Source organism: Lepisosteus oculatus, chromosome 9 (assembly GCF_040954835.1).
Source record: "Lepisosteus oculatus isolate fLepOcu1 chromosome 9, fLepOcu1.hap2, whole genome shotgun sequence".
NCBI classification, from domain to species: domain Eukaryota; kingdom Metazoa; phylum Chordata; class Actinopteri; order Semionotiformes; family Lepisosteidae; genus Lepisosteus; species Lepisosteus oculatus.
The window spans coordinates 14105205-14132849 of NC_090704.1; the positions used below are offsets into that span (position 1 = coordinate 14105205).

Consider the following 27645-nt stretch of genomic DNA (forward strand, 5'->3'; position numbering starts at 1 on the left):
ACATGGAAAACATTAACCAGCCATGTTGCCGCTATGGTTTAATTCCTTTCAGAAACATGTCTCTGGGATCCATCAACTGCAAGTGACTAAACCATCATCAGTAAGCCGAACCGCCAAAATTGTTTGTTTATTCTTCATTGCTTTTGTGAGTGCTTCGCCTGTCTAACATTTCCAGCTCAGGATTTATGGACAATTCAAAAGATCTAAGAAGCAGGGAACCCAAACAAGTCCATGGATAAACACAGAAAAAACTGCTTTTGTAATCAAGTGGCTTTTTTGTCAGCCCCAGGGGAACACAAGTTGACCTAGCTCACAATTAAAGGCAGATATATAAAAAGTTAGCTCGGAGGAAATAAGTTTGTACTCTTCTCCTTCCTTTTCCTTTTTTGTTTTTTTTTAACTTACACTTTTCCTCCACCTTTGAATTGCATTGACTTAACGGGCAACTGTTCAATAACATACACTATGGTCACGCAAACCGAGTGGAGCTGTTACCTGTTTATTATTGCTAGCATGCCTGTGACATGGTAAACATTATTAAAAAAAATCAAGCTATAAAAGCAGATATGCCATATGTTACTTCTGAGGTGGTTTTGTGGTTTTAATTGCTGCCATTGTTTTGCTGGAATTGAGCTTTCTGCTGCTCAGTCTTCCTCCAGCTCTTCCAATGAAAGAGAGTTCGTCCAGGCGACCAAGTTGTCCACCTCCCTCTCCCACTGCTCCTCTCTTTGTAGGCTGCAGGGAGTGTCCCGTGACGACTGAAGATGAGTGACGGCCTCTTAGTAGCAAGACGCACCATCACAAAACAAGAGCCTTGTGTTAGACACGGTAAAACCTCTGCTGGACTGTGCAAATTAAAGTACGCAATTTCTTTAAAAAAAAACAACAACTATTTTTTCCTTATGACTTAAGACAAATAACAGATATCTGGACTTGGAGAGACAGCGATTAACATTTTGTTTTTGAAACTCAAAAAGGAAACATGGTTTGGGCTGCCACTTCAAGAGGTATGCCAGTGCAACATGTTAGCGGCACATGTCCAGACAGCAGAACAATACAGCTGCTTCTCAGAATAGAGAGGCTGGTTGGATACCAGTAACCTCCGAAAGACTGTGTAGTTTAGCTGCCAGGCAAGTTTCATTAGATGTCATGTGGAGAGCTGCTGATATGTCTCAACTAAACTTTAGTGATGCCATTTGTAGTCAGCTTTTGTATTTCTGTAGAATACATAGCATTTATTATATGCAGGTCAAGATTTGTGCGTGGAGGGAGTGCCCCGCTGAGCTCACCTGGTGTTCTCTTTAGCAGATAAACTCTTTTCATTTGGTGAATTCTTGCTAGCTTTTCATCTACTGTGATCTGAGATTTCTTTGACTTTTCAGCAGGTCCATACATGATGGTTTTAAACCTGTGAAGAAACAGTGCCATTGAAGACAGACACATCGGCAACATCTGCTATACATGTATTAGTCTTGTGAATAGACGTTAATTGATTTTGATAAAACACAACTCCTCAATAATAATAATATTATAAAAAATATCACATTCAAAGCCAAACCAAGGTTAGGTATTATTAAGTGTTATATCATTATTTTACTAAAGCCTTATGGAATAATGAATGCTTGCATTTCTATACTGATTTTAATCCCAAAGGAACCCAAAGCACTTCATGTACAGGAGCGGACCTGCCGCAGTTATCACTTAAATACAGCATCCACCTGGGTTATGTACAAAAGCCATTATCTTCTAGCGGTGACACTACACAACACACTATTCACTTCACAAGAGAATTAAGGGAAATCTAGACAGGCCAGATAGTGCAATGGGATTTTTAATGACAAGTAGCCAGGATCTCAGTATTATGTCTCTAAAGGATGACAAAATGTCCCTTCACCATCTTGGGGTAATGGTTTAATCATTTTGGCTCAGAGGGAGGCGTGTCACCTACACGTCTACCAACACAGCAGCAACCTGCTTTTAATTACAGTAGAAGTTTCGTATTACCATACTGGGCAGCTCCAGCCTTACTTAACTCCTGAGAGGAGGTAACACTGCTGTCCAATTGTCCCTTTGTGACAAAATTAGTTTTGTATGGTTGTGTATCAAGTCTTCTAACAATGTGCCTTTATCACACTCATCTCCTTTGTGACAGGAGTTTCCCAGATTTGAACTGCATGTTTTATTTTAGACTAAGCAGTCTTAAAAGGCCACGATTGCACTAGCAGTATCAGACAAGGGACTTTGACACTTTCCGATCTCACAAGGTGCTGTTACCACTCCCTGACTGCCATATAATTAAGTTATATTGGTTCTTACGCTTCATTCTGTGCTAGAGCTTCCTCCAGTATTCCTGTCCCTTGGAGTCCATAGTGCATTGCATGTAAGTATGGGTCACACAGCAGTTCCTCCAGCACTGTAAAAAAGCACATGCGCCTTATGACTAATCTGCTGTTGACAAATCTGTTGCAATACATAATAACAGAAATTATAATTCAGTCACTACTCTTTACACAGTTTAGATTAATGTATAATAAAACTACATTTGGAAAGACATATATGTTATGTTTATATACATTACATGGATTTTTCTGATTTTGTGATGCCTTTGATGTGGCAATCCCAGACCAGGTTTTCAAATATTCTTCAAAAGAGATTCTTTTGACATTTCTGAAAGAAAAAACAAACAAACAAAATATAGTCTGCTACAGTAATGTGGGATGTGAGAGTTAAACAAGCAACGATAAATCAAGCTTTAAAAATAAAAACCCAAAAGACCATCAACTGTGGGCACATAATAAAGAGTACAGTTATGTACTTCTAAACCTAACTTTCAATTACCTTTTTCAGATAACATATTGAGATACTTAACTTTCAATTACCGTTTCAGATAAAACATTGAGATATTGTCTCCAAGCAATCAATCTTTCTCCTTTGTATGTAAAGTACATAAAAGGCTCTGTCTGTCTACAGTGAGCCCCATGAGTTTAACATTTCATGACTTACAAATCAGTTACTACAGTAATATAGCTCGTGACATCACAAAGAGGAGACCACTTGACCTTTTATCATCAGAATGGAGAAAGGAAAAGACTGTGGCTGTTTAAAGTTTCTTAGTTCTCTTCACTGTCTACCGCTATTTCACAATTTCCCTGTCATTCCTACATAAAAAGTGTCTAGGAAGAAAATCATGCAGTGTGAGTATATTATTAGAGGACTTTGAACACAGGAACATAAGAAAGGTTACAAACAAGAAGAGTCCATTTGGCCTATCTACATGTAGCTCATATGCTTGTTTTTCTGTAAATGAACCAAGGATCTCATCCAGCAGTTTTGTGGTGAGTAGTTAATGAAGATCTCTGAGACATTTTACTTTATACTTTACTTGTTCTTATGCTGTTGCAAAACTGAAAAAAAAAACCCAAGTATTTAAGCCTCCTTTACTTTACCATAATCTTTTTTCCCTTGTAGTTCCTAATTTACAATATATTTTTTATCTGTGCATGCAATTGATCAAACTCCCATTTCTTTAAAGTAATTATTTTCTTTTCAATCACTTTTAAAATGTGCTTTCTCTCTCCCTACATTTTTCTTAATTGGCATATTAAGTTATTTGAGTCACTGCTTTCTACTAAGATCACAATTCACGAATGGTTCTTGTGTCTGTTCAGAATGCTGTGTATCCATTATTGCTGTATTTTTCACCATCGCCATCCATTATTAGCCATCTTTTTGTGACTCCAATTACATCATAATCACATGCTAACACAGTAGCTTCTAGTTCTTGCGTTTTGTTCCTAGTAGTCCTAGTGCTTAGGTATAAGCATTTAATTACCTGGTCCTTTGATATTGTGTTTTTCCCTCTGGGGTCTGTTCTTGACTCTATTCCTGGTGTATCTCCCTTGCAGATTTTCTTTGGATCCTCCCCCCTTTCATTCTAGGTTGAATGGCTTTGAATTTCTGTGCAGAGCCTTGCCTCAAGCTGACTTTGTGCATTTGTAATCTGCCATGTCTACACAAATAGCCTTTGCCATACAAGGGTGCACAGCCACCAAGAAAGCCCAAGCCTTTTTCGGCACACTGTGTCTTCAGCTGAGTGCTGTATTTAGAGATCAACATTTTTTAGGTGCTCACCTTTGCAAGGTGCAGGCAGAAAAAAAAAACACTAAATTGATCCCGCTCTTCCGCTAGTTTCGAATGTCTTTTTTTTGTGATGGAACCAACGTAAACAACAAAATCCTTCTTTGCTATGAACCTGCTACTCTTTAAACAAGGATAGCCATCTTGGCTCGGGGAAGACTATGGTTGGTTTAGGGTGCCAAATGCATACCTCACTTGCAGAGGTCCTGTCAATAGTTTTTAACCACCACTACTCCTGTCTTGTGTTTTTGATGTCCCTGAAACTGATTTAAGGTGCAGTGATGGAGTTAAGATGGGAGCTCCCATCTAAAACTGCGAGATCTACACAGTCCACCTCCATGCCATTATAGATGGTGAAAGGACAGACTGCTGTATTCTTTTCCCTTTCACAAGGGACAAATACCTCTTCATCAGCTTCTCTGTGCTGGCACTCTTCTAGTTCGTGGGGTTTATACCTTGGTGAATGTGGGATTAGCCAGTTCCTTCACCTCAGCTCCTGCATCTGTAGTGCCTTAAGTTTTTCTCGGAAAAAGTGGGTTTTGTTGCGCTTTTCACACATGCTCCACGTGATGCACATGTTGAAAACTCCCAGACCGAGCAGCTATTATTCATATGTACGTAGAATTGTATTGTACAGTTTTCAAAATAGTACTAATCTATTTTGGTATTAAAGCTATGTTGTTAGCTTTAATATCGGATATAATTTTGTCAAATAATGGGAAAGGCAGAATTTTACACACACAGGTGATAAGAAGCTATGTGAAGATTTTATTCTGTATGCAACAAAGTTCTAGTTCTCTCCACATGCATTCTAATCAACAGAGCAATGTCTGTGATTGCCCATCAAGGGAAAACAGCTGAAATGACAAATAAATACTGTATATTTCACAGCTTGATGCTGGGAAGTTACAAAAATGACTGGGAACGAAACAGCACAAGATGAGGCACTTGACTTAAACATTTTCAAGGGCCTAGGTCAGAGATTGATCCACTGACAAAGGTGTCCTTTAATTGAAGGTCATCTTGCTGTCATCCCCCTGAACAATAACTATTCATGCTTCATGAGAATAGGGTCTTGTTGAAATGTCACCAACTTGAAGGATTAGATTCTCTGAGGAGTGAAGCCCTACAACACAACCTGAAAGCTTATACTCCTACCCTTCATTTATTTGATCCTATTTCGTGTCTTCTATCTTTTAACAAAGCCCTGCTGAAGCCATTTATGTTTCACATTGAATTTGTTCACATTAAGTGAACTTTTCCAAATATAAGCTCAACAAAAGCAAAAGCAAAAATATATCTAATGGGGTAGAGTATGAATGTTTAGGTTTGATCCTGAATTAGTTTTACATTTTCTCACTCACATTGTTGACTAAATGTGAAACAGAGTATAAAAATTAACTGTTTCAGTACAAATGCACTTACTAGACAACAGTGTTATAATAACATCAAACCTCCGCAAGAAAACATTCAAAGAAATAGTATATTTATGGGAGCAGAAATAAATAAAGCTGATGTGGAGCGGTGTGGAAAATATGCCTAGATTCAGGCATGCGACTTGTTTGTAATTCTTTTGGTCCAACTCAATCCAGTACCGTTCCTTCTCCCAGTAAGCCCCTCTGTGTTCTTCAGGGGACATCTTTACATCCAGCTACTGTACTCTTGCCAGCTAACACAAATGGAAGCAATCAGAGACAATCCCCATGTGGGCTCTAGTGCATTGTTATGTGTGGAATATAATAGCACTCAAGACTGTCCACATCTGAGTTTTCAGGTGTGTGTTGGAGGCACTTTAAACAATGGAAAGTTCTGGAAGACTGAGTTTATTACAGTAGATGAATCATCACTGTCATCACATCACAGTAACTTTTACCATTATGAATATCTCCAATATCTGAAGGGAAGGTGAAAGGCTGTTAGTGGATTTGTATGTTACATTTTTATGTTTCTTTTTCTTAAAACTGACAATAAAAGAAACAGCTGTGTAACAACTGCATTTTCTGCTCACCTGACATGCACCATGCCAATCTCTGCTCCTTCCAATCCTGGAAAACATGGAGACATAACCAGATCTTCGTGGATGCTGTGTCCACCTAGAGGCAAAGACAGAAACTGCAGCTACAAATTTACATGAGAAAACACACCCTATCTAACAAGGGATATTTTTTTCAATCTTGCAAATTTCCTCATCCTATGCTTCCAGAGTTCTTCAGATTCTTGGAAGTAGTGGAGTTCACAACCATTAAAAACCAGGAACCATTAAAGTTCCAGTACTTATAGCTCCTTCCTTATTTTCTATCCTTGAGGCAGAGAAACACCATATGGTAAAACAATATCTCAAGCATGCCTCATTTCCAACGATTTATCTTTCATTTATTTTTTCATTAAGTTTATGATTTTACAAGAAAGTAACTGAGGTGAAGCTTCAGTTTTTGTTTCTGCTAATTAGGTATTTTCCGATTCAGAAACATATTAGTAATATTGTGTAGATTTTATTTTGTGTTTTTTATTACTCCGATGAATTGGGGGATAGTATCAATAAATCTAATTTCCCTCTCTGTCAGTGATAAAACAGTAATATGGCATAGAAATTGGCGTGTGTGCAGACTGATAAGCTGTAGTCCGAAAGCATATAAAAATTTCAAGGCCTTATCAATATTTCATTTCCATCAGAAGCTCCAAAGGTTCTTACTCTCCAGCTGTCGGCTGTTCCTGACACAGTCTAACACCACCTGTCTGAATAATGATGGGCTGGTCCTTAGCATTTCAGCAGCCTCCAGATTTACTGCATTTTCTAGGACTGGGTTGGATAACATTACCTGTACAAAACATTAAGGCAAGACTTCAGTTTCTAACAAATCTTGTACTAAACTAAACTCTATTGTTGTTTAAGGGCAGATTTGTTCTTGCACAAGTGTTGATTTTCTTATATAATTTATTGAAAATTAATAATGATCAAAAATAGTTGGTATTAAATCTATCAGAGAATATATAGCTCAACACTGAGAAAAGTTCTTGATATGTACTGTTGTGGAGGAAAAGATAACATATAGACTGTAATTCATGGTACAGAGGAAGCTACCACTGTACAACGTGGAAATTTGGTGCACTAATAAAGCAGGATTAAATGGAAACGGAAACAAAATGCATCTCTGCATTTATAAAAGCTTCTTTAATCCTGCAATATATGGCTTTATTTGAGAAGTAAGTGTGTGCACAAAATTAATTTATGGAGGAAACATACCACGATACGATGGTATTATACAATTCAAACCGGCAAAATGACTGTACACACATTCAAAATACACTGTATCTAGACAGCTATAAATACATTCTTTTCATACAACCACACTGTGATGATAATATGCGTTCAGATTCCAGAACATCAACTATTATGGGTTTAGTCCATATGAGAATCCTGGGACTCAAAGACAGAAGAGATCAAAAGCTTTCCAAAAGCTATCAGACCCCCTTTACAAAACATTCACTCCACATTCCAAATATGAATTCCCATTTCCTCTGCCAAAAAGTATCGGCCTGATCATCTCTCCATATGTGCACATTCTTTGGTAAACATACGTTCTTTTGTCTCACTGAAAGTTTTTAAAGAAAATGTACTATTGACAGATTCTTCAGCCTTTCCCATAAAAGATATGGGAAATATAAAAGCAAAATAATGTATACACAAATTAAATATACTGTACATGAGCACAAGGTGAAGTCCTTGTTAGTCTGCCATAACAAAAAAACATGTGCAGCTAAAACAACATTATAACCTAATATGTTAGGATGTTATTTTCAATGACAACACTTATCGATCCGTTATCCTTCTCACATTCTCCAAACATTTCAAACATTCACAGCTGGGACTGTTCAGCTCCTAAACATTGTTAGAAGATTCCTTTAAACAATTACATGATATAAATAAATATCTAACTTTTAAGTGGCTGAATAACTGGAAAGGGTTACAATTATGGTTTAATTAAGTAATGTGAGAAGATTTAGGGGTGATTGTGGGTCCCCTTTCTTTGCCACTCAATTCCTTTTTTTTTATATGGGCGGTGCAGTGGCCCTGTGGCTGGAAGGTTGCTGGTTCGTAGCCCACGGCCGGCAGAGGAATCCTACTCCGTTGTGCCCCTGCGCAAGGCCCTTAACCCCAACTGCTCCAGGGGCACCGTATAAATGGCTGACCCTGCGCTCTGACCCCAAGCTTCTCTCCCTGTCCGTGTGTTTCATGGAGAGCAAGTTGGGGTATGTGAAAAGTCAAATTCCTAATACAAGAAATTGAATATGGCCAATAAAGTGATCTTATCTTAAGTAAGTGGAAGTCTTAAGGGAAGTAATTGGGAGGCACTGCTTAAGCCTCTCCAAGGGAATCATGAGGACATGAAGATCTTCAAACAGATGAGGATTTCTGAAACATGGAGCAACAGGTCAAACAGCATAAATGGCCCAACATTTAAAATCAGCTCTCTTTCTTTCTGGTTTTACTAGTGATGCGTAACAGGGTTAAATGACAGTTACACAAGTCTGTAGGTTTTCATTCCAGGTGAATTATTTATTGGCTAAACTACAACAGGTTGACAGCTTTTCATCGCCTTTGATTTCAGAGTAGCCTCCACACTACAGGACTTGAGTTGAGCACCTCTTGATTAAATGGTTCAAGGTATTATGCAAATGCAAGTTAGAAAAATGCTCTCTTTGTGGCTTTGTTGCAACTGTTAATATATTACATACCTGAACTGCAAGCAAAATGCTGGTGAGTGAAAATCTTGAGTCCCACTCGTCTTTATTATCCAGGAAGCTAATGCATGGCCGGCCAGTGTCCTTGTTCACTTTTCATGAGAAAGTAACAGGCATTTTTATATAGGTAAAAAAACACCTCTCCTGGCCCCAAAAGAAAAAAAGCACAGCAGTAAAATAGGTTTGTTGCATACCGTTGGGATGGAATGGGATAGTGCTGAATCTCACCACAGGTGGGACAGTGTTGTAGTCTTCGCTGTACTGTATGGACAGCTGGATTGTGCCACCTTGTGTTGCAAAAATGTTTTCCATTAATAAATGTTTTCAACAATATTAAAGTACGATAGTCACATTGAAGTATGTTTTTTTTTTTCTTTCATAGCTTGATTTTTCATCACACTTGCCACACTTAATTTTAATCTATGCCAGGGCATTTTTATGCATTAGTATTTTAATGTTTGTAGACAAAGTATTAATATCACACTATAACTAAACATCTCCTGCATTCTCAAGGCTTGCTGTTTTAATGATATCCTGAATTTTGCTCAAAGTAAAAACTACAGATTCTGCCATATAATACAAAAGTGAAGTTGCACTGTACCTCACCTTCCCATAGAGAATCCTTGAGCCCCCTTACTTTAGCTACCCATTCAAGCAAGTTGTCATTGACTGGTTCTGCTACTATGCCCTGCATTAAACACACATAATGCACATCCTTTAATGAAATGGCTAACTTGACCCAAAACAGACCAGAACAGAATATTTTTTTTTCCATTTGTCAAGTGGTCTACAGAACATTTTTATTCATAAACCTATAAACGAACAGAAAAGGGATAGGTAAAAATCAGTTTGAGATAAATTAGGGCAATATCAAACCACTTTATTAACCTAACCATGGGCAACCTAATGGCACACAGACGATATCATAAAATTCACATCAGGTATCACTGAATATTCTTAATTCACAAACATCAGCTCATGAACAATGAACAATGGAGTTTAGAACGCTGATTCACACCTAATGACTCAATAATCTGGTTATCCTTCAATTAGCAATTCAATTTCCCTGTCCTGCATTTTGCCGAAAGAGAGATTAAATACAGTAGCTCAAATCAGTTTCTTTTTACAATATCAATCGTAGTGGTGTGTCGACATTGTCCCTCTGTGTGTGTGTGTGCGCTCAAGGTTTGGAGGAGTTACCTTAACCCTTATTTAGGAATATGCGGCTATGTGGCAACTTCATGGAACTTTAATTTATGCAAACGCTCCAGACACAGGTAATGTAGGAGGGGGGTTTCCCATTCATTAGTTCTCCTTAATGCTTTACATTGCATTTACATTACTGTTGAGACTGAGACGACCAGCATGGAAGCTTCTTTTTAGTTCAGTGGCCGTGAATTAATTTTGTACGGGAGTAAATCTGGAGCCACATCTAATTTAGAAAGAACATAGCACAATGGGTGGAAACAAGACGACATCTGATTTCCAGGCAAATCTCCGAAACCTTAAGGTTTGAGGTGAACTAACAGAAATCCAACCCGACCTCAAAAGGAAATAGATCTAAGGAACTATTAAGTGATCTGCACTTTCCCTTCCCTTTTTAAAACTGTAATATAAAAACTACATTCACACGTATATTTTAACCTTCGTTGAATAAACAATGCAAGTCAGGACAAGTAAGAGAAATACTACTTACAAAAAGATTGGCTTTCTGCTGCTCAAGATATTCTCTCTCCAACAGTAAATAAGATCTGGAGTGCATGTCACCCTGAGTTCATAAAGGTATATATTAAATTAGGTATAATATAGATTAAAAAAGCGAAGTTACAAAGCTACAAAAAACCAAAGCCATATCGCAGTTTTATCTCTGTATATACTGTATATGCACATATAAATATATTGTACAAGACAATTAAAAAGGATTTAAAATAAAATAAAAACGTTTTTCCACTTAATATCGTAATTTCACGATATATATCTCTGTATATAATATGATATAATAGGCACAACAACGTATTGTAACTGTATTTAGGTTGATACCACATGGTGTTTGTAAAATCATATTTTTCCAAATTCGATTTATGCCAAGACATCACAAAGACCATGCCAAGAAAAAACAACCGCTGAAAAAAAATGACTGAGTTGGGAATGTCTTTTACAGCTTTCGTTAAAACTACTTACCTTTTCTGTTCCTGATAAAGGAATGACGTCGTGTTTGCGACGACCTGTTGTCAAGCAACAAGCAGCCACTAAAGGAGTTATTTGCTACCATCTAGTGGACAGAAGATGAAAAATAAAAAAATCCTCCCCCTTATTGTTATCATGTATTGCAATTTAACATACCTTATTAAAAAACAAATAAACTAAATATTACAGATTAAAATATTGTGGTTAAAATGTAGTATGTGATCTAAGTAAAAATAGAAATTATGGGTGGAACTGTGGCACGATGGTTAGCCCTGGTGTTTTCTGGTTCTCTTTCACAGTCCAAAGACATCCTGGTAAGATAACTGACCTCTGGGGAAAATTGTCCCTGGTGTGAGTGTGTGTATGTTTGTGTCTGTTTGTCTGCCCTGCACCCGTTGCTTGCCGTGACCCTGAATGGGATAAAGCCATTAGAAAATGGATGGATGTCTGTATGCATCACATAGTAACCCAGTGCACCTCACATGTATGAATGGACCCACTTCCTCCACTGGAGTACAGCACCCAGTTCATGAATGGTAACCATTATGACACCATGTGGAGAAATGAGAAATTATAGAATTAACTGTGACTCACACCTAAAGAAGGCTCAACAGCAGAAAAAAAATATTAAAATATATGAAGTTTTTCTTCTGTCAGCTTTTCAGCACGAAATGAAACTTTATTTTTTCCTTCACAGCCAATGCATGCTGACACAGCTGCATTCAAACCTCTACAGATATTTTCATGCTCGTGTGTTTTGGGGTGGCAAAATATCTGTATGGCACCTTCTTCAATCCTGTAATATTTCTATGTGCATAAACATGACCCCTCTATATGCACTACAATCAACTTCTCACCTGAAGTGTGTACTGCAATAAATTTCTCACCTGAGAAATGACAATGATCGATATGATCTGGAAGCCTGCAAACAGTATTAATGGCCAAAAATAACAGGAAAAACACAACAGCGATGTTATTTATTTATTTTTTTGCCGTACAAAAAAAATTGTGCAAAGATCTCACAAATACAAAAAAGGCCTCTTGTTCAATACAATCTGGATGTTGTAAACCTTTTTGTAAGTATCAGCAAACTGAATTCTATAAGATACTACAAAAGACTGTTTCTAAAAATACAGTATAATTAAAACATTTTGCAAAGGCACAAAACATCTGGCACTAGATTCACAGTCTTCTGTTAAAAGTGGTTTTAACTGGAGTACATTTCTATTAAAAAGCAGAGGATACCTGTATAAAACTGCAGATACCTAGGTAGGTAAAAACTGTTTTCAAAAACTTCAAAGAGAAGAATTTCTAACAAACTGGATCGACTGCCCTGGACTTTTTAAACATGTTTTATCCCATTGAAGTAACTTGTAATCACTGTAAAAAAACAAATCCCAGAGACAGCTTGTTGACCACAGCAGGTTTTTAATGTTCTTTTCTTCAGTTTAATATTGTACCCTGATGAACTGCACTGTACAAGTGATTGTCTTCTATACAAATGGATTTTGGGTGTTTTTTGTGTTAAATAGTTGCATAGCAACAAATATATTCAAAGAATGAAATACAGCTGCTTATGTAAATCCTTTGAAAATAAACGTATAAAGGATTTAACCTAAATATAGTTCAATACTTCAGCAATCTCCCTGTATTCTGCTTAAGGCAATACAGCTATTGACAAAGAACATTCATTATATTATAGACTATGAAATTCTAATGAATCACACTTTTTATACAGAACTGTTAGACCCACTTTTCTTCATTAACAGTAATCATTAAGCACCAATTGAAAGACAAGACTGCCAGTATTATGCCTATATGTTGCATAGCTGAGAAAAAGAGGCTGGTAGTGAAAGAAAGAGAGGAATAGCTTATTGACATAACAGTTATGAGGACTTTACCTCATTAAGGTAAAGGTAAAGATTTAAAACAAAATCATTACGTTGGTGTGTTTCCCGCAACACAACAATATGTGTTCCAGAATTTGCGTAGATTTTGTTAAATATGTGAACCGCCACTTCCAGTAAAATGGTCTGTGAGCTGACTATTCAAATCTCAAGATTAGAAAAGGCACTGGAATCTCTATTGGATCAATATTAGTGATCAAAATTGTTTTCTCTTGTATGCTTTTTGGCAACAACCTTGCAGTTGTCTTTTAAGAATTCCTGCAACAGTTGCAACAGTGAAAATGTGTGAAATATACAAATTGATGCAGAAAGAATAACAGGAATTTGATCAGGTGACACAAAAAGACCTAACAGTAAGACCAGTGGTACTGGGGAAATACCACTATGATTTTCTAGTTAGTTTTTCACAACGAAATCGCTTTTAAAGATGTGAAACTGTGAAACGTTTAGGCTGTAACAGCTGATAGTCTTGTTCAGGAGACAGTTTCAAGCAAAAAGCTAGCACCTGGTGTTGTTTATTCACAGCGAAACTGTGAAGGGCGCTGGTGATGTCTGCGAGGACACTATTAGACAGGCTTTATGAAAAAAAAAAGTCTTTCATTATAAAACATTTCTGAATATAAATCTTTACATGTCATTCAGGTTTATATATTTACACATGAAAGTTAAAATAATAATACGAATTAAAAAAATAAAGAGACTGTTTACAGATCTGCAGTAATTACAGATTCGCTGTACATGTGTCTATTTGAGTCCGATAACAAAGTAGCCTGCGTAGGGTCTATTGGCATAGGCTTTTGATTCATGTGTCCAAATACAGGCACAGCAGCCCCACTAGGGAGATTGGAAAGGGTCATACAGTGGGCCAGCAAGGGCGTGTTTGCGTCATGATTGGACCCTGTGGAGGGCACGCTTGTCACATGACCCGTGCTGGTGGAGCCACTGGCGCTGCTGGGGGAACGGCTCTTGGGGGGTGGACAATGCTGGATAACCCGCGGTGGGCCCTGGGGCTGGAAATGGGCAGCGGGAAAGGCGGCATAGCCAGTTGGAATGGGGTACCCGTTTACCGGGATGAATCTCTGATTCTGAGGCATCTGGGCCGTCATGAATCCTGCAATCTGACCCTGTGGTATCCCCTGCGGAATGTGAATGTAGTTGGCGTAGCGGGGATTGCTGAGGTTGCTCACTGGGCTGGCGCTCAGGGAGGTGGTCTGCGTTGTGGCGTTTCCACCGGAGGGCGTGGTGGAGCTGGCGTGGCTGGAGATGCCCTCCCAGGTTCTCATCCGGGTGTGGATGTCCTTGAACCGTGGCCTCCTTGAGGGGTTCTCCTGCCAGCATTCTGTCATCAGGCCATACATCCTGGGGGGGCAGTCCTCTGGGCAGGGTAGCAGCTGCCGTTTCCTCACCATCTCGATCACTTCCTGGTTGCTGAAGCCATAATAGGGCTGCAGGCCAAAGCTGAATATCTCCCACAGAACGACACCGAAGGACCAAATGTCCGAGTCCGTGGAAAACTTCCCATACACAATGGCCTCCGGTGGCATCCACCGGATGGGCAAGAGAGACTTGGGCTGGACTCTGTAATAATCCGAGGCATAGATTTCCCGTGACAGGCCAAGGTCGGAGATCTTGACTTGGAGCTGCTCCCCGACCAGGATGTTGCGAGCGGCCAGGTCTTTGTGGACAAAGAAGTGGCTGGCCAGGTACTCCATGCCTGCCGCGATCTGGATGGCCACGTGCAGGAAGTCCCCGTGGTCTAGGCTGGACCTGACAGTGCCGTCTTCGTCGCTGCTGCAGCCCACGTCCGAGTGGGGGGAACGCATGATGAGGAACTCGTGCAGGTCGCCCTGGTTCAAGAACTCAAAGAGCATGCAAATGGGCTGCTCCTGCGTCACCACACCCAGGAGGCACACCATGTTGTGGTGGTGAAGCTCTGACATGAGGGAAGCCTCCTGCTGGAACTCGCCCCACAGCTGGGGGTTGGAATAGTCCTTCAGGGTCTTAATGGCGACCAGCTGGGCGTGGTCCATACCGGGTAGGTAGAGGTGTCCCTTGTAGATCTTCCCAAAGGTACACTCGCCAAGCTCCTCCATGAAGCGTACGGCTGACAGGGGCAACTCCTTGGCTTTGCTCTAAAGGAAGAGAGAGAAGAACAGAGCGGTGTGACCAGCGAGCACAGAAACAAACACAGATACCACTTATCATAATAATACTAATAATAATAATTCTTATTATTATACAGCTATCACTGCTTCCATTTTGGAAATAAAATTTTTTTTTAGCTGCAGGATTTGTAATGAAAAGCATACGTAAAAGGAGAGACAATACAGCAAACTGAAAATCTGAAATAATGGTGTACAGAATATGCATTTATAGGGTGAATAAAATGGCTCTTGTGCAGGTCAAGTGTGGTTTATGCCAAAAGGGAAGTAAGAAACTTACAGGAGGGAAATTATACATAAGAAATCAAATTATCAGTTATTATTTTGTACATTCTTCACTTTGTGTCTGGGTGTGGTGTCTGATGTGATGAAGCAGCACTAACATGCTGTTTTCACAGAGTTTCCTAATTTTCAGATTCAGATTTCAGATTTCAGATTTCAGATGCTTGCTTAGTGGTAGCATTTCAAGCCTCAACAGTCAACAGATGCTTCTTATTGCCTCAAAAGCAACTATTGAGAATTTCCTCTTCACGAGGAACACCGTATTAGCGGTCTGATTCAGAGAGTGAATTCGTGTAAAAGAAAATAACAGGCGAGATCGCTGTTTTGAATGCAGATTAAAAAAAAATCAACTTCAAAAGTAAGGCACAATCCACCTTTTCTTTGTAGCACACAATTGAGAGGAAAATGTTTTTAGTGGAGTGTCCAGAAAAGCTATAACAACAACAACAGGTTATAATAATAATAATAATAATAATAATAATAATAATAATAATAATAATTTTGAGCTAGCAATTCAGTTTAGCACTTCATGACCATCTGTAAATGCAACACTTTTTCTGTCTTTTTAGAAGAACTAATTAAAATTATGTAATACACAGAGAACCTATACAAATGTGATATTTATTTATAATTGGTAGGTACTATACAGACTCCTAAATACAAAAATGTTGATTATAACCTACATAAAAATATAGCTCATTTATTTAAACCAGCGTATCTATATATAGCAATTAAAACCACCAAATGAATAACATTTGTGATTGGCCTTGACGCTCTCTGACATTTATACAGTTTTTAGTATGAAGCTCCCAGGTGTAGGGGGATTAGCTATGCACAAAATATTTATATGCTAAAAATATGGAGTCTTTGCTTTCTGCAAATTTACTTCCTCTGGTAAATTAACCCTGGAACATTTTACTTTAAACTGAAATTACATGCAAGCACCAGTAGGTGGTACCAGATGCTTGCAATCTCCAAATAGCATTGTCAGTTAATAGTCAGTTAAGTACTGAGTCAAACCATTTGTTTTAACTGTAGACCCCAGCAGTAAGCAGAGAATAAGTGCAGATCTGTTACAGTTTTGAAACAAAAAACGTTTCCAATAGCACAACTATAGTACTTTTATTGCACCTCACTTTTTATGGAACCATTGAACTTCTGAACTGCATAAAAGCTAAAGAAGTTAAAATAGCATTCCATGAAGCAAACTTGAATTTATTGCATTTGTTGTTGGAATGAATATATTTTCAGAGGATAAAATTTCAAGCTATCCTTCCTTGTAAATCTTCAGAGAAATGTACTTTGACCCTTCTGGTCATACTCATTGTTTGCACTGCGCTCCTCAGATGGTTAATCAGAATCAGTTTGACCTTTGACCAGTCATAAAATACTGAATTATTTAATTATAGCTTTCAAACCTAGAGTGGAATGACCCCATAGGACAAACACTACCTATACACAAAATAAAGATAAAACTTACATGTCACTCTTTGAATTATGTAGACATTAGCCTTTTTTCCTACTTGTATCACTACAGTTGTGGTTCTATCTCACAAGATTATTAATTATTCAGCTCCTTTAGCCAATAACCATTAAAACAACCTTAAGCAGATCTTACTTTGACTAAATAAAATCTTATAAGAAAAAAGTCTTATTCAATGTGAACACTGAGGTGAGTTAAATTGTAGATTAAATTTACCAGAGGATGTAAATTTGCATAAACTCAAAGACTCAACATTTTTGTCATATAAACATTTTGTGTATAGAGGGAGAATTCTGTTGTGCAATGAGTTATACAAAAATTTTGTTATTCTTTCTCTTGGACTGTTTGGAAGAGATCTGATACAGTAAGTTTGTTACTGCCTTTTTTGTTGTTTACCATTATGATACGTTTCAGGTAGATAAAACTGCTTAATTACCAAAATACACTCGGTGTGGTTACAGACTAAAGGGCTAGTTCTGAACAAGAGATGAAAGGTCAGAGAGGATGAGAAACCCCAATAACACAAAATGAAAAAATGAAATTCCTGACAGAAGCCACAGTCTGTGGGGAAGCAAGCGGAAATCAGTGTTATTGCAAAAAGGACAGATGTTTTATGTTACAGAAGATCCTTGAAGCCAAAGCTCAGTTCAATCTTCCTCATGGTTTACAAAATACTTGTCATAAACAGTGACCCCTCTATGACCTATAACAGGATTGGGCTTGTTCGCAGTGACACTGGGAAAGATACCCAGGGCCATAAGTATGCAGAAATTAAATAGATGTCTAAGCTAGAGGCTATAAATCTGCAAGCTTGTTGTTTGACAATTCTGTGCTGTACCCAGTGTAAATTGTTTTTTGAAGAATGCACAGTGCTACTGGCCAATGTAAACTCAATGTCATGGAAAACATTTCCCAGCTTCTGTCTCGTTCCTGATTATCTTGTGATGTACAGTAGAGGAAGACTGATCAGCAGTGACATTTGATGAATCTTAGAAAACATTTAAATCTTGTAGTGTAAAAAAACGTGCCTCAGATGAAGTGTCCTAAGGACAGAAAGACACATTCCCTCACTAAATGTTCAAGAGTCATCTCTTACACATCTTGGATACTGCATATAACCTCTCAGCTACTTCCTTGTTGTGGTATGCCCATTCCTAAAACATATATTTACTTAGGCTAGAATAATACAGAAAATTACTCTTCTTTTAAGAAATACTACAAAAGAAGGACAAATAGTACACTATTTTTAAACTCAGAATATGTGCATTATAAACATTGAGTTATTTTTCATGCATGTGCTGGCCAAAAATAAAAATAAAAAATAGTTAGAAAGTAAACAGCCTGTGAGAGATAGGCAAAGGGCAAAGGATACTGAAATTAACAGCATAACCCTATGGACAGAAACACCACAATTATAATATTTGTGCAAATGAGAAATTTATGCAATGAGTACGGACTTGAGTCTATTGTAAGGAAAACAGAGATCTCTATAGGATCATAGAGACACCAGGAAACACACAAAAGATGTCATTGTGATGCTGGCTATGGTTTTGTTGATAAAAAGAACAGAGCTTATTATAAATAGATTTTGATTGACTCCTGAAGAAAGTCCCCCTTCCTCTCCCTACTCCTAAAGGTCTGTGACCTGACCGATGGAGATCTGGAGGCCAGAAATCAGCTCCTCAGCATGGCCACACAGCAAGCAGAACAAACCTCGAGCTTCAGACAGAGCTTTCACAACTTCAGATACACAACACCATCTCCTGTGCTTTCTTCGGATGCCGTTTTTAAAACTGACTTCCACACTGTTTGTTTTGGAAAGTCGATGAAAGTGTACAACAATGTTACTTCAGAAGTCAGAATACCACAGGGTTTGTGGTGGTTTGGTTTGTCAAAGCAATGGGGAATTATATACTATCCAGAGAATGCCGCGTTGTACCAGAAGAATGCAAAATAATAAGAACACCACCACACCAAGATTCCTGGGCTTTTGGCAAATGACTTCCATGTGGTGGCAAACTTTGCTTTATGCTGGATGTCTGCATCAAGAAGTAAAGGATATGAGAAGTTTTCAAAAAGCTACGAACATCTCAATTTGAACACAAAGGAAAGCAACCTAAGAAAAACAGTTAAAATGTTCAAAGACAAAACAAACGCAGTGTAAATTAAAGGAGAGGGAAAAAAGAGGAATTAATAGCCTATTGTACTTTTAATGCTGTTTGTTTACTGCAAGTTAAAGTGCTTGCTTTTCCCTGATTTTGTGCCACCTGAGAGTTCCTGATGCTGGGACTGAAAGTTTAGACTAAACAGCACATCATTTATATTCATTTCTGACCACTGTATATTAGATAAAACTAAACGTGATGACCACAGACTGCCACTCACTGCACTGAGTTGATAGGGACATGATGTACTTGCCTGCTGCATCTCAAGCCGTAAAGCATAGAAAAATCAGTGTCCGAAAAATGCCAGCATTTGGACCATGAAAGTCTATGGCACAGCTGGCTTACAACAACTATAAAGTAACACATACAAGAGTTCAGCTCTCCTTGTTTACCATCTCATGTGTTCTGCAGTTACATTGCGATGTGCAGCAGGCCGGGTCAGGATAGACTAACATTTACAGCTGTCATGCCACTTTAGGCCATTAAATTTCTCTAAATAGACACTCTGGGGGACAATTAGTTAATTGGAAAATTGGTGAAGAGTTAGAAGGTGAATTCTCATATGGGTGTGATTAAAGGAATGATTGGTATAAAAAGGGCGTCATGAGGTTAGTTGGAACAGGGCAACTCACGGGGTTTGCTGCGGTAAAAAGATGTCTCCATTGGATTATCAAGCCATTGTGAGTTTTTCAATGCTCACTTCGGCCCTGTGAGGAACCATATTGAAGTTGGGGCCTTTCATACCACAGAATATGATGAAATCAGAAGTTCTTAGGCCGTTCTTATATTCATCCATGGCCAAGAAGATGGTACATTTTTACACGGGCTGTGCTACAGTCACTAACCTTAGGCTTATACGTATTCAGCATGGACATCTCAACGTTTTGGCCGCGTACTGGTTTGGGCTGCCTCTGGGCTGGGGGCCTTGAGGTCTTCTGGTTGTTGCGGCAGACGCAGATGAAGAAGAACAGCAGGGCTATGGCCAAAGGAATGGCAACGCTCGGCACCAGGATGTAGAGGATCCCCATCTTACTGCTCTCCTTGAAGTCTGGAGGATGAAAAGATAATGCCTTCTCTTGTTTAAAGACACTCTCCCCACATGTTTGTAAAACGAAAAAAAAAATCCTCACATTACACAATTAAACAGACAAATTTTAGACTGTTATAACTGCCCACAGGGACTCTTAAATTAGTACCCCAAAAGAATTGTCTGGCACTTTACAACCTCTTCACTGTGGCTTTTTTGAGGAAGGAATAGGTGTAAATTAAATATAGTGCTAAATATTTTATTTATGTGCCCCCCAGGAGAGATAAAAGAGGTCTGGGCACCATTTTTATTGCTTTCTTTTATTTTAAAAAATATATAAATTACCTAGAAAAATATCTTTCTGTACCATGTAGTTGAACTTTGGAAATTATTTGGAAACCAAGTAATTGTAGTGTGGAATGACAGTGTTATTTTTTTAATTCATAAATGCAGGTTAATTAGGCCTCCTTTAACATAAGACAAAATAAAATGCAGGAACTTTACATTTCCAAAGAAACAATGTAGGACAAGGAAACAATCAAAGCTGACCAACAGTACTTAGAATTAAATAATTCAGCTCTCATGTGGCAGTGAAAAGCTGAACAATGATCACATTTGATATCCCTTTAGTTGTATAAGGCTTTTCTGACAATAAAATTCGGTGCAGACGGTTTATGGTTTACATAAGCAAATACTGAGTGGAATTCTGATTAATATGTAGTTCTCACCACAGACTGGGATTTCACACAGCTCCATCCTGACAGAGTCGTCTAGGGTGAAGCACCAGGGACCCTCATGCTGGCTGCCAGGGTTCCGGCAGTACGAGTGCCCCCCATTCAACTCTGGGTACCTCACTGCTAAAAAGGTGTGGCTGTGGGGGTACTGGGAGTTCCAGGGCTGGCACTGCAGTCCTGACTTGGTAACACTGACGGTCCCCCGATACTCAACACCAGAGCTGTTGTAGCACTTGTGATCTAGAAAAGTCAGACAGCACAGTCTCCTTCAGAACAGCTGTACAACCCTGTGAGAAACCCATTTCAAACTACTTCAAGTACAGATGTGCCAGATGTGCACAAAGGCATATCAATTTAACGACTGCTTGGCAAAGAGACGGTTTGTAAAAGGAATACAATAAAAAAAGGAAAAATTGACAGAGCATGTTAATATTAGAAACAATGACTCCTTAAACCCTTCTCCAGACAATTTTGTAGCAGTCAAATTTACAGATTTCTTTTTTCCTTTTCAGAAAAATTAGAATTGGCAATTGCTTTTTTTATACCTGTTCAATTTGGGTTTGCTAACTGCGACTTTCTGTCTTGGCATACAGAAATGATCCCTGGACCCAAAAGGGAAACATAAGAAAGTACCGTATATGTCTGCTCCATTGAGCCATTCCTCTTTTGACAAGCTACGAGCTACTCACTAAACGGAGCTACACAGCAGCCACATACAGGAGGTTCAGGAGGGGTTTGAGGAGATTTGTGTCCACCATAAACGTGCAGACACCAGGATCACTAGGCAGTGAAGGAGCCCTGGGCAGGTCATTCCAGCCCTGCCCCCAGCATCGCTGAGCCCGTTTTGTAGCACTGTCAGTTACAGTCGGTCACTTTGAACCAATGACATCTGGATCACAGATCTCAAACTGCTCTCTACACCTGCGCCTTTACTGGCTGAGCTGCTCATGAACCCAGGCTGCAGACGCATCAATTAGGTGGGGCTGCACATTGGTGGTGGTGGAGGGGTGTCCCCATTACCTGTAAAGCGCTTTGAGTGGAGTGTCCAGAAAAGTGCTATATAAGTGTAAGGAATTATTATTAATTATAAGTACTTTAATAACGGCTGTCAGCTAGAGATGGGAGGGAGACAAAAGAGAAAGGGCAATCATTTCGAAAAGCTTTCAGAGGAAGGACCACCACTGGCACACAGCAATGGACAATCCACTTTTCCTGGTCTTACTCTTATTAATGGGCTCCGCCATGGGGATCCCAATCCTCATGCAATTGGCTGCTTCGCGGCTGTCGGAGGCAGGAAGGTCGTCGCAGTTGGGCAGCTTGAGCCTCTTGAGAATGACGGGGTTGGATCTGGCGATGATGTACTCCGTCTTGCAGAGGTCGTTTTCCAGGATCTCGCACTCATCCTTGCACAGGTCGCGGGGCTTGTCCACTCCGGATGTCCTGTCGCAGAAGGGGAAGGCGAAGTGGCAGAGGGAGGGAATGGCGAACTGGGAGCACCTGTCTGACAGATGGCTGGAGGTGCCGATCATCGTGAAAGCCGCTAAGAAAAGGAAAAAAAAATCAAAGCCGCTCTGAAAACCAACAGAGGTCTCTATTTCCTCAGTAAAAAACACAACTTTTTTGACCATTTGTAATAAAAACGTATTATATATATTAAATCACAATAAGTACCCTAGCTTCCGTCTTCAATTCCACACTCCACACTCCACACTCTCCAATTCCAACTTCTCTATTTCAGACATCTTTCCTCGGGTACATTAGTCACAGCAGACAAAACTGTCTTTATATTTCTAAAGCTTCAGATGCAGCACACACAGTATAGCACAGTAATGCAATTAAGTGTAAGTTTGCAATAATTTTACTGCCGTCAAAGAAATATCAATTTTTCCCAGACTATTTCATTCACTACCTTTTGTTGGCTACTAAGACATTATACTGCAATGGTTATTAAACTTCAAATGACAGTATAGACCTTGTCCCTGTCAAGTATTTTACATTTTATAGAACTTTAGGACAAAGACAGAAGAGAATACTCTGGCTGCCAAAGACATGTTTCCTGAAGATATACTGGACCTTTAACAGATGTAGCACTTTGTGATCATGATTTTAGAGTATGCCTTGAGAGTAAATTAATTTTAAAATATTGCATATTAAACAAGCTGTGTCAACAAAGATAGAAAACAAGATTTATGCACTTTATTTGGAACCAAAGTGCAAAAAAAAACACTTTAGTTTATGCACATCATACTGGATTAAATTACACCTGTTTTTGGAACCTGCTCCCTATTATAATTCAAAAGTAACATTCTGGAACAATACAAAATGGTCACTGTAGAACATGCCACAAACTTGTGGATCATCTGTTTCAATAGATCAACATCTATTTCTCATACTTTACTCCAGTGTCATTGTGTCATTGTCAATGCTTATTAAGAGACACATACCCTATAAGAATGCATTTGTTAATACGAGATTTGAATTGTATGAAACAGATTAAGTCCATCTGCATTTAACCATTGTGGATAATTATGTCTTTTTTTCCTTCTGAGTTTTAATTGGGTTGAAATCTTGAAAGTACTGCAAATACGCCTCAGAAACATTCAACCTGATCCGATTTCCGTTGATATGTGTGTATTTTAGGTGGAATATAAAAATAAAATGTTGTAATATTTTAACAAAAGACAAAGCCAAATACAGTACATAAATACCTGTTATCTGATTTTCAATTTCACCCTGCATTTGTAGTGAATCCACAAAAATACTCCGGTTGCCAATGAACCTTGCACAAGCGATGCCTCTGTAGGGCTGACAGAATCCTTCCTCATCGTACTCATCCCTGGGAAAGCAAATAAAGATCACACTGGGCATTCACTGGACACTGTCCCCATTACCACTACTGAGCAGTGACTGAACACTAGAGAAACAAATAAAAGCACCTTTACAGTTTCATACTGTCAAAAATGTTCATGTTGAAATACTAAGCATATAATGTCAGATTTACATAAAGGTGAGTACGTTTTGAGTATACAAACTGTGATATTTGTGAAGGGAGAATAATTGTACAATACCAAATAAAAAGGAAAAGTAAAGAAACTTAATAAGATCCCTTATTCCCTCATCCCCACCTTCTCACACGTGTGTGGATTGGGATTAAAAAAAAGATCTTCTTACATCTTCTTACACTTACATTTTTACTTCAACTCATCCACTTTTTACAGTGATCCTGCTGGTTTATTATTATTTAACTGGACTTAATTGGTATTAAAAGCTCTTTTCAGTTAAATTCTAAAAAAATGATACATCCTAGTGTGTATGCACGGCAGCGTGATTCCTTAGTTATACAGTCCTGGCCGAATGCGAAACATCTGCTTTTACTTACAGCTAGTTATCAACAGGCCACTAGGGAGCAGTAGTTTTCACTGGAAAAAAAACTTTCATGCAGACTTTTGTTGCAAACTGAGTTATAGGGATGAAGAGAGAAAGACAGAACTCTGTATAATTCACGGACAGATCCACAGAGTTGAATTACGTGAAGAGTATTCATCAAATTCAATTCCCCACAGTATTATGAAACAGATTTGTTTGTGCTTGTGTTTGAAATTCAGTATAATTTGCATACAATGTCTTTCTCTTGGAAGCATGTCATGTAATTTAAAACAAATGAACTACAATATAATCGAACACCAAATCTTTATACTATTAGTATGTGTTGGCAAGTGTGCACAGCAAGTCATAATATCCAGAACACATTCAAAGATATAACCTTACTGAACTGTTATAAGCCTTTTATAAAGCACTGAGCAGTCTCCTTGTCATGAGATGGTACTGAAAATCATTAACTAAGGGGATATGAGGTCATTTTTCATTATATAAAAGCTCTGCGCCATCTTTTGTATAATATTGGTAAAACAATAAGTATCTTAATTCTGACTTAACGAGCAAGCAAGAGGAAATTTTAGGAGTTCTGCCAGCAAACTTGATGTACATTCAAATCTGTCCTTTTAAAAAAAATATACAGACATGAACACGGAAATGGAGGCACACTCAGACTGAAACTGAGTGGCTGCACAGCCTGGGTGTCAGAATATTACTGGGGCAGGAGATAAGAAGCAGATGTTTGTATTATTACATTTTGCCATCTGTCTCATCACAGACGGAAAAACCTTTAAAGTTACAGTAAAACGTCTTTGACCCATTTGACTTTATTAAAATGCAGTGGTACAGACTGCGCACCCCTGCCATAGCGCTCAACATTGGGCACTGTAACCCAATAGTTTCCTGCCCCAGGGGCAGTTGCCAGCTGTTGGATGCTGTTCAACAGGGTGTAATGAAGAGTCAGAGACGTTTGTAGACTGCGCCACTCATCTGGCATGCAAGCGTCTTCACTGTGAAGCTGCAGGTTGTGTCTCCACTAAAGACCCATGAATCATCACCCTCGCCCTGAGCAGCTTATGTGTTTTCCAGAGACACTCTTATGTTGTCGTGAAATTTATACATTAGTATGGAGCGCACAAAAAACAGCATGAGTTATGAAAAGTTTGTTGGAGAACTTAAAGGTCAAATTATCCAATTGTTTGAATCCAACAACGGAAGAGTTACCAAAACAAAAATAACAATAAAAGAGATGATAATTTTAGGCTATAGTTCTATGTTAGAAGATGAATATTGTTTTCCTATTGAGAACATGAGATGAACATGATTTAACATGAACATGAAGTAAACGGCCATTTATTACTTGGTTTGTTGCTAGACTCTTTCCCCACCTCCGACATCTAAAAAATGAGATTAAAAGCAACATAATCCAACTCTGATCTTCACCCGCACTCATTCCTTTTCTTTAAAGGACATGTTCCTTTAAAACTAGAGCATAGGTAGTGGAACTAAATAAAAGACAATTTCAAATGACACGAAGACTACACAAAACCGTTACTCAATTTTTAGCAAATTACTACTTTCACTCATCCAAACCCAAGGCTGTCTGCTGTCTGTGCTTTGAGGAAATGAGCCACCAGCTAGAAGACCCAAAAAAAACTATTCACTATTTGCACAGTAAGGTTTATCCAGTCTTTTTCACAATAGACACTACCCCCCTTCACATTTCATTCATACTAGCCACATATATTCATTTTTAATTTTTAATTAAAGTTATTTGGACATTTAACAGAGCATGCTGTAGTCTTTTGGATCATAAATCTTCTACACAAAATGTAATAAAAACATAACAAAAATATACATAAACTCCCCAAATACAATAGTCATCTAACAGCGGTCAGTTCAGATGCACAAAATAGTATTTTTGCTGGAGGCAGATTTGAACATGTTAAAAAGAAGCATCCCAGTTGGGATACACACACATGGATGGATTCGGCAGCACCGTTGTGGATATGAATTACAAATCCTTGTGGATCCTGTCACGGTAAAACAATAAAGAATCAGGGGGAAGAAGCAGGATATTTAAACACATGTTTGACTTGGGACTACTTGGATGTTCTGTGCCAAGTTAGCATTGAGAGAGACATACAGCCACACATTGGGAAGATGGATCGGCATACTTCTCAATATATTATAATAAAAGTCTGACATTCCTCTGAGCCATAGTTTTAAATTGGTTAATAAGAACTGTCAGACAGTTAAATGATTATAGGCCTTTGACATAACAGAACACCGTGTCTTTTCATTAGGAGCATGTAAGACTTGTTTTTTATGGATTGCTCCTAGAGTACCTCAGCTTTTATTTCTCTAGCAGGATTTGGACCAAAACGCTTGGTGCCCTTTCAGGGGGTCTCATCTGTATGCAATGGAGATTGTAGTCAGGGAGGGAACAGGTAGTTAAAGGTCTCTAGATACTGCAAGCCAGGTGGGTCTTATCACTCGACTCCGGACAACTCCCAGTTCAGCTACAGAACAATTTTCTCATTTTTCACAGATGTTTCCAATGAAAATATTAAATACTTCACTAAATAATACGAAATAAGCTTCAAAGTCATTCAAAAATCCTGGATGGTATTTTGTATCGTGGATTTTCGTGGTATCGTGGATTGTTTTATGATTACAAAAAGGAAAACACTCTGTTGACCGATTTTACGGAGAAGCCCTACAGGTATCTTAGGCTTTCTAATCTCCCTGACCTGGGATTGGCAGAGTTGCATATAAAAACAGCAGCTGCGAGCACTTATGATGTAGCCCCCTTTAATGTACTGAGGATAAACCACACCAGATATATATTGGCCCGCCATTCAGGAGAAATGCATCTCATGTGCTTATCATTACAGAAGAGTCAAGGAACACTGGGGTTCAGGCAGGAATCGACCACTGTGCGTTCTCATCTCGCTTTGATAAAAAGGATTCACCTCGCAACTTGAAAGCCTTACAGAGGCCAGACTTGCACTCTGTGGGGAATCATCTCATGGGAGAATGGCAGGGGTGCTCAGGAGGAAAAATCCATTTCAATTTCACTGCGTTGGACTGATTGAAACTTATTCATCAAATTCAAATTGCCACAATAGAATAAAAAAAGACTTTAAATTGACTTTTGATTTAATGCTCCTTCTAATTTTATTTTTCTTTGTTCCATCTTTTCGTTTTAAGTTCCAATTCGCTGACGCGGTCTGAAGTAGCAAGGACTGTCTTCTATTCACATCAGCTGGATTTCTTACGAGGAGCAGATGTGATTCAACCAGGTACATGTACAAGAGGAAGTGTGAGAGCCATGATCAACCAAGCAACCAAGTGTGGCAGCACAGACATTGTGAGATGTCCCAGTTTCCCAGACTGGGAACCCTGAGAATGCCTACTCTTCAAAAAGGACGCCAAAGTGA

At 38.7% G+C, this 27645-nt stretch overlaps 2 protein-coding genes across 2 annotated transcripts in view; both read right to left on the bottom strand.

The window, feature by feature from the left end:
- Positions 1–483: 483 nt before the first annotated feature.
- On the bottom strand, positions 484–11114 carry LOC102694031 (ubiquitin conjugating enzyme E2 U). Its single transcript, XM_015355674.2, has 11 exons — positions 11062–11114; positions 10577–10648; positions 9487–9568; positions 9075–9167; positions 8875–8972; positions 6830–6956; positions 6146–6230; positions 2579–2667; positions 2317–2413; positions 1290–1408; positions 484–778 (listed from the first exon to the last, which is right to left on the bottom strand). Exons 2-11 carry the CDS (start codon positions 10640–10642, stop codon positions 645–647), a joined length of 990 nt encoding a protein of 329 aa, XP_015211160.2. The 5' UTR covers positions 10643–10648; positions 11062–11114; the 3' UTR covers positions 484–644.
- Positions 11115–12035: 921 nt separating this feature from the next.
- ror1 (receptor tyrosine kinase-like orphan receptor 1) overlaps positions 12036–27645 on the bottom strand; it is a 115545-nt gene continuing 99935 nt past the window's right edge. The window contains exons 5-9 of the mRNA XM_015355673.2: positions 23536–23663; positions 22050–22367; positions 20822–21067; positions 19912–20114; positions 12036–15106 (exon numbers count right to left, since the gene is read on the bottom strand). Coding sequence (XP_015211159.1) covers positions 13679–15106; positions 19912–20114; positions 20822–21067; positions 22050–22367; positions 23536–23663 — 2323 coding nt within the window. The 3' untranslated portion in view covers positions 12036–13678. The remainder of the gene's footprint in view (positions 15107–19911; positions 20115–20821; positions 21068–22049; positions 22368–23535; positions 23664–27645) is intronic.

What these genes read in the sequence shown, in the direction of transcription:
- LOC102694031 (XM_015355674.2), bottom strand. Translation starts at nt 10,642, where the DNA reads ATGCACTCCAGATCTTATTTACTGTTGGAGAGAGAATATCTTGAGCAG. An exon ending in GAACAGCCGACAGCTGGAGA is followed by an intron (nt 6,231 to 6,829) that starts GTAAGAACCTTT and finishes CTTTGCCTCTAG; the next exon opens with GTGGACACAGCATCCACGAA. An exon ending in GCTCTAGCACAGAATGAAGC is followed by an intron (nt 1,409 to 2,316) that starts GTAAGAACCAAT and finishes GTTTCTTCACAG; the next exon opens with GTTTAAAACCATCATGTATG.